The sequence below is a fragment of the Liolophura sinensis genome, chromosome 3 (assembly GCF_032854445.1).
Source record: "Liolophura sinensis isolate JHLJ2023 chromosome 3, CUHK_Ljap_v2, whole genome shotgun sequence".
Classification (NCBI taxonomy): domain Eukaryota; kingdom Metazoa; phylum Mollusca; class Polyplacophora; order Chitonida; family Chitonidae; genus Liolophura; species Liolophura sinensis.
Window position 1 is genome coordinate 3,456,413 of NC_088297.1, and position 12,969 is coordinate 3,469,381.

The 12,969-nt window shown below is 46.6% G+C and overlaps 1 protein-coding gene across 1 annotated transcript in view; it reads left to right on the forward strand.

The window, feature by feature from the left end:
- LOC135463984 (ankyrin repeat domain-containing protein 6-like) overlaps positions 1–12,708 on the forward strand; it is a 19,636-nt gene extending 6,928 nt beyond the window's left edge. Inside the window, exons 5-9 of the mRNA XM_064741456.1 lie at positions 591–689; positions 5,405–5,533; positions 6,437–6,535; positions 8,324–8,422; positions 12,019–12,708. Of these exons, the coding sequence (XP_064597526.1) occupies positions 591–689; positions 5,405–5,533; positions 6,437–6,535; positions 8,324–8,422; positions 12,019–12,708 (1,116 nt within the window). The remainder of the gene's footprint in view (positions 1–590; positions 690–5,404; positions 5,534–6,436; positions 6,536–8,323; positions 8,423–12,018) is intronic.
- Positions 12,709–12,969: the final 261 nt, after the last annotated feature.

A 12,969-nucleotide genomic window follows, 5' to 3' on the forward strand; every position in this document is an offset into this window, starting at 1 on the left:
ACTGAATGCAGAAAATCAGGGTGCTGTGGCAAAGTTTACAAGTAAACGGAAAGCTATAGAATTCAAGCCGTTGACTGCATTTTACTCCATTTGAATGTAGAAAAAAACTCAGGTGGTAAATAAATTTAAGGGATTTTCAGATACAGTTTTAAGTGGTCTTTTTCATTGCTTTGTTCTCCTTTATTTATTTATTTGATTGGTTTTTTACACAGTACTCAAGAATATTTCACTTATACGACGGCGGCCAGCATTATTGTGGGTGGGGAAACCCATGACCATCCGCAGGTTGCTGGAAGACCTTGCCACGTACGGACGGAGAGGAAGCCAGCATGAGCTGGACTTGAACTCGCAGCGACCTGTTCTCTTTCACTTTTTTAATAAAATATATGAATTCCGGAGGAACCAGGGACTTGTTTTTTCCTTTAAGACCATGATGAACAGTGTCTCTAACGTTAGCAGCTATGATACTATTGTCTGGTGACACATTCTTTTTCTAGCGCATATTGTCTTCCCAATCTGTCTAGCATTTCAAGGTTTCACATGCATGTATTATCTTTTTTTTGTACATTGTATATGTTTATTTTTTTCAGAATGGCTGGAGCAGTCTACATTGTGCAGCCTACTGGGCACATCCTAAAGCTGCTAGAGCTCTCATTGAGGCAGGGATAGACATTCACCTACAGAATAAGGTCAGTAAGTCACTCACTCTGTATAGCCCACTGGGCACATCCCAAAGCTGCTAGAGTTCTCATTGAGGCAGGGATAGACATTCACCTACAGAATAAGGTCAGTAAGTCACTCACTCTGTATAGCCCACTGGGCACATCCCAAAGCTGCTAGAGTTCTCATTGAGGCAGGGATAGACATTCACCTACAGAATAAGGTCAGTAAGTCACTCACTCTGTATAGCCCACTGGGCACATCCTAAAGCTGCTAGAGTTCTCATTGAGACAGGGATAGACATTCACCTACAGAATAAGGTCAGTCAGACACTCACTCTGTATAGCCCACTGGGCACATCCCAAAGCTGCTAGAGTTCTCATTGAGACAGGGATAGACATTCACCTACAGAATAAGGTCAGTCAGTCACTCACTCTGTATAGCCCACTGGGCACATCCCAAAGCTGCTAGAGTTATTGAGACAGGGATAGACATTCACCTACAGACTAAGGTCAGTCAGTCACTCACTCTGTATAGCCCACTGGGCACATCCTAAAGCTGCTAGAGTTCTCATTGAGGCAGGGATAGACGTTCACCTACAGAATAAGGTCAGTCAGTCACTCACTCTGTATAGCCCACTGGGCACATCCCAAAGCTGCTAGAGTTCTCATTGAGACAGGGATAGACATTCACCTACAGAATAAGGTCAGTCAGTCACTCACTCTGTATAGCCCACTGGGCACATCCCAAAGCTGCTAGAGTTATTGAGACAGGGATAGACATTCACCTACAGACTAAGGTCAGTCAGTCACTCACTCTGTATAGCCCACTGGGCACATCCCAAAGCTGCTAGAGGTCTCATTGAGACAGGGATAGACGTTCACCTACAGAATAAGGTCAGTCAGTCACTCACTCTGTATAGCCCACTGGGCACATCCTAAAGCTGCTAGAGTTCTCATTGAGGCAGGGATAGACGATCACCTACGGAATAAGGTCAGTCAGTCACTCACTCTGTATAGCCCACTGGGCACATCCCAAAGCTGCTAGAGGTCTCATTGAGACAGGGATAGACATTCACCTACAGAATAAGGTCAGTCAGTCACTCACTCTGTATAGCCCACTGGGCACATCCTAAAGCTGCTAGAGTTCTCATTGAGGCAAGGATAGACATTCACCTACAGAGTAAGGTCAGTCACTCACTCACTCTGTATAGCCCACTGGGCTCATCCTAAAGCTGCTAGAGTTATTGAGGCAGGGATAGACATTCACCTACAGAATAAGGTCAGTCAGTCACTCACTCTGCATAGCCCGCTGGGCTCATCCTAAAGCTGCTAGAGTTCTCATTTAGACAGGGATAGACATTCACCTACAGAATAAGGTCAGTCAGTCACTCACTCTGTATAGCCCACTGGGCTCATCCTAAAGCTGCTAGAGTTATTGAGGCAGGGATAGACATTCACCTACAGAATAAGGTCAGTCAGTCACTCACTCTGCATAGCCCGCTGGGCTCATCCTAAAGCTGCTAGAGTTCTCATTTAGACAGGGATAGACATTCACCTACAGAATAAGGTCAGTCAGTCACTCACTCTGTATAGCCCACTGGGCACATCCCAAAGCTGCTAGAGTTCTCATTTAGACAGGGATAGACATTCACCTACAGAATAAGGTCAGTCAGTCACTCACTCTGTATAGCCCACTGGGCTCATCCTAAAGCTGCTAGAGTTCTCATTGAGGCAGGGATAGACATTCACCTACAGAGTAAGGTCAGTCAGTCACTCACTCTGTATAGCCCACTGGGCCCATCCTAAAGCTGCTAGAGTTCTCATTTAGACAGGGATAGGCATTCACCTACAGAGTAAGGTCAGTCAGTCACTCACTCTGTATAGCCCACTGGGCTCATCCTAAAGCTGCTAGAGTTATTGAGGCAGGGATAGACATTCACCTACAGAATAAGGTCAGTCAGTCACTCACTCTGTATAGCCCAGTGGGCTCATCCTAAAGCTGCTAGAGTTCTCATTGAGACAGGGATAGACGTTCACCTACAGAATAAGGTCAGTAAGTCACTCACTCTGTATAGCCCACTGGGCACATCCCAAAGCTGCTAGAGTTCTCATTGAGGCAGGGATAGACGTTCACCTACAGAATAAGGTCAGGAAGTCACTCACTCACTCACTCTGTATAGCCCACTGGGCACATCCTAAAGCTGCTAGAGTTCTCATTGAGACAGGGATAAACGTTCACCTACACAGTAAGGTCAGTAAGTCACTCACTCTGTATAGCCCACTGGGCTCATCTGGAAGCTGCTAAAGTTCTCATTGAGACAGGGATAGACGTTCACCTACAGAATAAGGTTAGTCACTCACTCACTCTGTGTAGCCCACTGGGCTCATCCTAAAGCTGCTAGAGTTCTCATTTAGACAGGGATAGACATTCACCTACAGAATAAGGTCAGTCAGTCACTCACTCTGTATAGCCCACTGGGCACATCCCAAAGCTGCTAGAGGTCTCATTGAGACAGGGATAGACGTTCACCTACAGAATAAGGTCAGTAAGTCACTCACTCTGTATAGCCCACTGGGCACATCCCAAAGCTGCTAGAGTTCTCATTGAGGCAGGGATAGACGTTCACCTACAGAATAAGGTCAGGAAGTCACTCACTCACTCTGTATAGCCCACTGGGCACATCCTAAAGCTGCTAGAGTTCTCATTGAGACAGGGATAGACGTTCACCTACAGAGTAAGGTCAGTAAGTCACTCACTCTGTATAGCCCACTGGGCTCATCTGGAAGCTGCTAAAGTTCTCATTGAGGCAGGGATAGACGATCACCTACGGAATAAGGTCAGTCAGTCACTCACTCTGTATAGCCCACTGGGCACATCCCAAAGCTGCTAGAGGTCTCATTGAGACAGGGATAGACATTCACCTACAGAATAAGGTCAGTCAGTCACTCACTCTGTATAGCCCACTGGGCACATCCTAAAGCTGCTAGAGTTCTCATTGAGGCAAGGATAGACATTCACCTACAGAGTAAGGTCAGTCACTCACTCACTCTGTATAGCCCACTGGGCTCATCCTAAAGCTGCTAGAGTTATTGAGGCAGGGATAGACATTCACCTACAGAATAAGGTCAGTCAGTCACTCACTCTGCATAGCCCGCTGGGCTCATCCTAAAGCTGCTAGAGTTCTCATTTAGACAGGGATAGACATTCACCTACAGAATAAGGTCAGTCAGTCACTCACTCTGTATAGCCCACTGGGCTCATCCTAAAGCTGCTAGAGTTCTCATTGAGGCAGGGATAGACATTCACCTACAGAGTAAGGTCAGTCAGTCACTCACTCTGTATAGCCCACTGGGCTCATCCTAAAGCTGCTAGAGTTATTGAGGCAGGGATAGACATTCACCTACAGACTAAGGTCAGTCAGTCACTCACTCTGTATAGCCCACTGGGCACATCCCAAAGCTGCTAGAGGTCTCATTGAGACAGGGATAGACATTCACCTACAGAATAAGGTCAGTCAGTCACTCACTCTGTATAGCCCACTGGGCTCATCCTAAAGCTGCTAGAGTTCTCATTGAGGCAAGGATAGACATTCACCTACAGAGTAAGGTCAGTCAGTCACTCACTCTGTATAGCCCACTGGGCTCATCCTAAAGCTGCTAGAGTTATTGAGGCAGGGATAGACATTCACCTACAGAATAAGGTCAGTCAGTCACTCACTCTGTATAGCCCACTGGGCTCATCCTAAAGCTGCTAGAGTTCTCATTGAGACAGGGATAGACGTTCACCTACAGAATAAGGTCAGTAAGTCACTCACTCTGTATAGCCCACTAGGCACATCCCAAAGCTGCTAGAGTTCTCATTGAGGCAGGGATAGACGTTCACCTACAGAATAAGGTCAGGAAGTCACTCACTCACTCTGTATAGCCCACTGGGCACATCCTAAAGCTGCTAGAGTTCTCATTGCGACAGGGATAGACGTTCACCTACAGAGTAAGGTCAGTAAGTCACTCACTCTGTATAGCCCACTGGGCACATCCCAAAGCTGCTAGAGGTCTCATTGAGACAGGGATAGACCATTCACCTACAGAATAAGGTCAGTCAGTCACTCACTCTGTATAGCCCACTGGGCTCATCTGGAAGCTGCTAAAGTTCTCATTGAGACAGGGATAGACGTTCACCTAACAGATAAGGTTAGTCACTCACTTCACTCTGTGTAGCCCACTGGGCTCATCCTAAAGCTGCTAGAGTTCTCATTTAGACAGGGATAGACATTCACCTACAGAATAAGGTCAGTCAGTCACTCACTCTGTATAGCCCACTGGGCACATCCCAAAGCTGCTAGAGTTATTGAGACAGGGATAGACATTCACCTACAGAATAAGGTCAGTCAGTCACTCACTCTGTATAGCCCACTGGGCACATCCTAAAGCTGCTAGAGTTCTCATTGAGACAGGGATAGACATTCACCTACAGAATAAGGTCAGTCAGTCACTCACTCTGTACAGCCCACTGGGCTCATCCTAAAGCTGCAATTTGTGATTTATTTTTTTTTTTTTTTGATTGGAACTCAAGAACATTTCACTTATACAACAGCGGCCAGTATTATGGTATCTTCATCAACAGTGAAATAAATGAAATAAAAGCTATCAAATGTGTCAGTGGCAATTAAATAAAGCATTTTGTCTTGCATATGATGAAGCAGTGTGTCTCATACCGGTACTTGTGGTTATCAATGCTACAGGACCAAAGAACGGCTCTCCATGAAACAGCTCGCAGTAAAGAAAACCTGGATGTGGAACTAGGGGAGATAACCAGGGATCTGATACAAGCAGGCTGTGATATCAACACAAAGAGCAAGGATGATTTGGAGGTATGTACACAGGGCTGTGTACAGGAATCTTTTGTTTTTTGGAAACTGGTTCTAAAAAACTCAAAGTAGGAGCAGAAGCCCTTTGTAAGACAGAAGCTTGAATGGAGTTTTCATGTTTTTTAACAAAAGTTTTGTATTAATATTTATTTATTATTTATTTATTTGATTGGTATTTTATGTCGTGCTCAAGAATATTTCACTTACACCACTGGCAGTCAGCATTATGGTGGGACTAACAGTTTTTAGCGTACAATTTTGTCACTTTACCAAAACTTCATACTGGATTCAAAAGCAAGCAGGAACTTCTGAATATGGCTTGATTGAGCTTGGTTAAACATGTAAAGCAAAAGTTCACTTTCAAATCAGAAATTTTATCACCAAAGCAGGTGACTGTTAAATGGAGAGTCTCAAATTCAGGCCCTTTTATGCCCCTAAGGCAATAGGATTTGTCAAAATTATTATTATTGATCACGTTTACTTTAACATGGGCTTCCGAAAAATGTCTATCAAAAAGTTATTTGGAGTAGACAAACAATAGCGAAAAACTGAGAAGCCTAATGTTTGTAAAAGAAAGCGTTGTCATTTGTGCCACTGAAGTACGGTGAGAGAGGTGATAGGTAAATTAATGCCAACAAAGGTTGCCTGAAATTTTTCACATGATACAGTAGAATTGTTGATGTTTTTAATTTGTTTTACTGATTCTGAGAGAATTTTTCAAAATGATGATAATGAAGGGTGCATGACTGTATGACTGCATGACTTATCCGTATGCCACACGTGGGAAAGTATCCGGTATTCATAACTTAACCGAAAGGTTGTTGTGTTCAGGGCTCTGATTAAAACTATGAGAATTGGGTAATGATAATACATTTATGTTATGACCATACCACTTGAACATTTCAGGCTGACTTCACACCGCTGATGTTTGCTGCATACCACGGTCATCCAGAAGTGGCGTCAGCGCTGATAGATGCAGGCTGTGACCTTAATGCCAGGGGAACGGTGAGTCTTTGAGGAAGGCTTGACATAATTTGTAGGAGTTCTTTTACCCTTCTACCCTGACATAATCAGACTTTAGTGTTAGTCTAAATAGACCAAATGTGTATGAGCATGGACTGTCAGCAACCTATGGATGGTCGTGGGTTTCCCCTGGGCTCTGCCCGGATTCCCCCCACCATATTGCTGGCCGCCGTCGTATAAGTGAAATATACTTGAGTACAGCATAAAACATCAGTCAAATAAATAAATAAATAGTATATATGCATTAGATACAGTATGAAGTTTATGAAGCAAAGCTTTTTATTTTGTGACGTTGCATAACCGTTATTTGCATAACTGAAGGTATGAAAGTAAAAACGCAAGCAGGGAGAATAATCAAAACTACCGCCGTGCTGTCAACTTAAAGCAAGCAGGTGGGAGTTATTTCCTCTTACATGAGCCTGAGGAACGAGTGATGCAGCATAATATTTCTGTTTTCTCTAACATGACATCTAGCTTGGGGAAAAGATTGCGCCAGATACAGAACTATCCCCTGAACAGAGCAGTAAAGATGAAAGTGTTAATAGTTTGTCAGAAAGGCTTGGCCTGAAAGTGAACTTGAATGAGAATTCCACCAACTCAGATGAGAATGAAACTTCCTCTCTGTTATCTCCAACTGAATCTTATGATGAGGCTGCCATTTTAACAAAGGGAGACAACCATGACATGGCCTTAGAATCTGCTGAAGCAGCCAATGAACACCTCTGTGACACTTCAGATGTAACAAGGACTGGGATTGGAGGGGGTGATGGTCCAGTCCCTGTTGATGTGCAGAAGGAGAACAGTTGTTTAGAAAAACTTGATAACTCAGAGAAGTCTAGTAATGATGGTAGTACATCTCAGGGAGAAGAGGTTTTGTCCAAGACTGAATAATTAAGTATGATTCATTAGCATTCCTGATTAAAAGTTGATCTACAGAGTTGTCAAACTTGTCAGGACAAAATTTCCTGTGGTACATAGAGTTTGTTTCAGTTTCCGCCGCTCTTCCAAAACAACAAAAGTTAAGTTATTTGTTGTCTTTTGTTTTCGTAACAAAATGAGTTATGCTCTTCATGTGTGGGAACACTATCAGCATGGTTCATAAATCCATTCCGTAGCTGAAATATTTGACTGTAAACAAATTTTGGTGGGGGGGAAAAAGATTTTCTAGTAAGTTTTCTTCACATTTAAATGAGAAAATTTAAGTATCAGTCAAATGCCATTGAAAAGTCCTGAAGTCGTCTGTATTAGGAGGAGAATTGCTGTCGGAAACTGCTGAAGTGCAGTTCGTACATTTCCAGTAGAACTCTTCTTCCCAGAAAGTAGCAAACAGTACAGTTTGCTTCTTTGTAGAAGCCGAAATGTTGGACGTAGGTTCCGAGTTTATACGAACAAACCGGCAGTTTTAATAACTGTCATTGGCTGAGAGGCAACACACCCCTAGCATAAATTACAGGGTGTTAAAGATGGAGTATGCCATGGACTCAGTGATTTATGCCAGCTCTGCTGTTTTTAGGCTTTACGTGTACGGTGAGGAAAAATGGCAGAATTATGCAGCAGGCACCACCAGAAAGAAAAAAATGTGCTCTTTTCAGCTTATAGTGTCATGTTTTTAAGTTTTCTTCTCCTTTAAATTGTCGTACATGATTTTGACTCTTTTATATCTGGTTCTAAAATGTTCTCTCCACAATATGGCTGATGCAGACTCAGGTGTGCTGCCCAATCAATCATTCAATCATTTATTCCTTCAATCGTTGATGCATGTGTTGTCAGAACCTGTGGACAGCGTTACACTGGGCGACAGACCGTGGGAATGAAGAGGTGGTCTACATCTTACTGGAGGCAGGTGCTGACCCCACATGCCAAGGAATGGTCAGTAAAGTTGAGAATTTTTCAAGTCACACATTTTTCTGGATTCTGATAGATTTATTTAACTGATACTGCCACTTAAGCATGTTTTGTAAAGTTTGAATAATGTCAAAAGTATTATTTTAAGACCTTTATGTGCTTCTGAAGTTGCATTTTTTACACACCAAATTTTAGATGAAATACAGTATTATTGTTATTTATTTATTTATTTGATTGGTGTTTTATCCCATACTCAAGAATATTTCACTTATACTACGGAGGCCAGCATTATGGTGGGAGGAAACCGGGCCGAGCCCGGGGGAAACCCACAACCATCCGCAGGTTGCTGAAGACCTTCCCATGTATGGCCGGAGAGGAAACCAGCATGAGCTGGACTTGAACTTACAGCGACTGCATTGGTGAGAGACTCCTGGGTCATTACGCTGCACTAGCACACTAACCGAAAGAGCCGCGGAGGCCCCTTGTGACCGCATTGGTGAGAGACTCCTGGGTCATTACGCTGCTCTAGCACACTAACCGAATGAGCCGCGGAGGCCCCTTGTGACCACATTGATGAGAGACTCTTGGGTCATTACGCTGCTCTAGCACACTAACCGAATGAGCCGCGCAGGCCCCTTGTGACCACATTGGTGAGAGACTCCTGGGTCATTACGCTGCTCTAGCACACTAACCGAATGAGCCGCGGAGGCCCCTTGTGACCGCATTGGTGAGAGACTCCTGGGTCATTACGCTGCTCTAGCACACTAACCGAATGAGCCGCGCAGGCCCCTTGTGACCACGATGGTGAGAGACTCCTGGGTCATTACGCTGCTCTAGCACACTAACCGAATGAACCGCGGAGGCCCCTTGTGACCACATTGGTGAGAGACTCTTGGGTCATTACGCTGCTCTAGCACACTAACCGAATGAGCCGCGGAGGCCCCTTGTGACCACATTGGTGAGAGACTCCTGGGTCATTATGCTGCGCTAGCGTGCTCACCAACTGAGCCACGGAGGTCCCTTGTGACCGCATTGGTGAGAGACTCCTGGGTCATTACGCTGCTCTAGCACACTAACCGAATGAGCCGCGGAGGCCCCTTGTGACCACATTGGTGAGAGACTCCTGGGTCATTACGCTGCTCTAGCGCACTAACCGAATGAGCCGCGCAGGCCCCTTGTGACCGCATTGGTGAGAGACTCCTGGGCCATTACGCTGCTCTAGCACACTAACCGAATGAGCCGCGGAGGCCCCTTGTGACCACATTGGTGAGAGACTCCTGGGTCATTACGCTGCTCTAGCACACTAACCGAATGAGCCGCGGAGGCCCCTTGTGACCGCATTGGTGAGAGACTCCTGGGTCATTACACTGCGCTAGCACACTAACCGAATGAGCCACGGAAGCCCCTTGTGACCACATTGGTGAGAGACTCCTGGGTCATTACGCTGCACTAGCACACTAACCGAATGAGCCGCGGAGGCCCCTTGTGACCACATTGGTGAGAGACTCCTGGGTCATTACGCTGCACTAGCACACTAACCGAATGAGCCGCGGAGGCCCCTTGTGACCACATCGGTGAGAGACTCCTGGGTCATTACGCTGCTCTAGCACACTAACAGAATGAGCCGCGGAGACCCCTTGTGACCGCATTGGTGAGAGACTCCTGGGTCATTACGCTGCACTAGCGCACTAACCGAATGAGCTGCGCAGGCCCCTTGTGACCACATTGGTGAGAGACTCCTGGGTCATTACGCTGCACTAGCGCACTAACCGAATGAGCCGCGGAGGCCCCTTGTGACCACATTGGTGAGAGACTCCTGGGTCATTACGCTGCACTAGCACACTAACCGAATGAGCCGCGGAGGCCCCTTGTGACCACATTGGTGAGAGACTCCTGGGTCATTACGCTGCACTAGCACACTAACCGAATGAGCCGCGGAGGCCCCTTGTGACCACATTGGTGAGAGACTCCTGGGTCATTACACTGCGCTAGCACACTAACCGAATGAGCCACGGAAGCCCCTTGTGACCACATTGGTGAGAGACTCCTGGGTCATTACGCTGCACTAGCACACTAACCGAATGAGCCGCGGAGGCCCCTTGTGACCACATTGGTGAGAGACTCCTGGGTCATTACGCTGCACTAGCACACTAACCGAATGAGCCGCGGAGGCCCCTTGTGACCACATCGGTGAGAGACTCCTGGGTCATTACGCTGCTCTAGCATACTAACAGAATGAGCCGCGGAGACCCCTTGTGACCGCATTGGTGAGAGACTCCTGGGTCATTACGCTGCACTAGCGCACTAACCGAATGAGCTGCGCAGGCCCCTTGTGACCACATTGGTGAGAGACTCCTGGGTCATTACGCTGCACTAGCGCACTAACCGAATGAGCCGCGGAGGCCCCTTGTGACCACATTGGTGAGAGACTCCTGGGTCATTACGCTGCACTAGCACACTAACCGAATGAGCCGCGGAGGCCCCTTGTGACCACATTGGTGAGAGACTCCTGGGTCATTACGCTGCACTAGCACACTAACCGAATGAGCCGCGGAGGCCCCTTGTGACCACATTGGTGAGAGACTCCTGGGTCATTACGCTGCACTAGCGCACTAACCGAATGAGCCGCGGAGGCCCCTTGTGACCACATTGGTGAGAGACTCCTGGGTCATTACGCTGCACTAGCACACTAACCGAATGAGCCGCGGAGGCCCCTTGTGACCACATTGGTGAGAGACTCCTGGGTCATTACGCTGCACTAGCACACTAACCGAATGAGCCGCGGAGGCCCCTTGTGACCACATTGGTGAGAGACTCCTGGGTCATTACACTGCGCTAGCACACTAACCGAATGAGCCACGGAAGCCCCTTGTGACCACATTGGTGAGAGACTCCTGGGTCATTACGCTGCACTAGCACACTAACCGAATGAGCCGCGGAGGCCCCTTGTGACCACATTGGTGAGAGACTCCTGGGTCATTACGCTGCACTAGCACACTAACCGAATGAGCCGCGGAGGCCCCTTGTGACCACATCGGTGAGAGACTCCTGGGTCATTACGCTGCTCTAGCACACTAACAGAATGAGCCGCGGAGACCCCTTGTGACCGCATTGGTGAGAGACTCCTGGGTCATTACGCTGCACTAGCGCACTAACCGAATGAGCTGCGCAGGCCCCTTGTGACCACATTGGTGAGAGACTCCTGGGTCATTACGCTGCACTAGCGCACTAACCGAATGAGCCGCGGAGGCCCCTTGTGACCACATTGGTGAGAGACTCCTGGGTCATTACGCTGCACTAGCACACTAACCGAATGAGCCGCGGAGGCCCCTTGTGACCACATTGGTGAGAGACTCCTGGGTCATTACGCTGCACTAGCACACTAACCGAATGAGCCGCGGAGGCCCCTTGTGACCACATTGGTGAGAGACTCCTGGGTCATTACACTGCACTAGCACACTAACCGAATGAGCCGCGGAGGCCCCAGTATTATTGTTATAGTTCTTGGTCTGTTCCAACACACCACAATCTTCAGCTATAAATAAACCATAGGGCTCGGCAAAGTTCCAGCCAAAGTGAAATCTGGGCCCTGTATCAGGTACTGAATGTTGATGTTTCAGAGAGGAGAGCTGGCAGCCCACAGAGCCCAGTCCAACCCAGACCTGAAAGAAATGCTACTGAATGCCGTCAACATGTACACAGAGCTCTCCAGTCTGGGAGGAGCAAATAGCCAACCAGGTAGCCAAGCAACCAGCCCTACAGTCGAGAAGGGCAGTGCTGTCACAATTTTGGCCTCACCCATGGCACAGACAGAAACATTGTCAGATAAAGACGGTTCATCAGATGAGCTGACCAGTGAACAGTGTGGAAAGGGGAGTGAAAATGTTAATGAGCTTGGGAAAAAGGTTGTGTCAGATGCAGAACTATCACCCAAAAAGAGCAGTAAAGATGACAGTGTTAATAGTTTGTCAGAAAGGCTTGGCCAGGAAGTGAACTTGAATGAGAATTCCACCAACTCGGATGAGAATGAAACTTCTTCTCTGTCATCTCCAACTGAATCTTATGATGAGGCTGCCATTTTAACAAAGGGAGACAACCATGACGTGGCCTTAGAATCTGCTGAAGCAGCCAATGAACACCTCTGTGACACTTCAGATGTAACAAGGACTGGGATTGGAGAAGGTGATGGTCCAGTCCCTGTTGATGTGCAAAAGGAGGACAGTTGTGTAGAAAAACTTAATAACTCAGAGAAGTCTAGTAATGATGGTAATACATCTCAGGGAGATGAGGTTTTGTCCAAGATTGAATAATTAAGCATTCCTATATTAGGCTTTTTATCAGAACTAATTCATTCATCAAGCTAAACGCACACGGGCATCATTTGTTGTCAAAAAGAGGCTTTTTGATCTCAACATTTGATTTTAACTTAATTTTGAGGATTCCAGCGGCAAAACAGTCACATGATGCGTTCAAGGTCATGTGACTGCACAAAATAGCACCACATTGGTAGCACTGGCCACTTGATCCATGTTCATGTGTTCATTTCCTCAACAACAGACAACAATCTCACA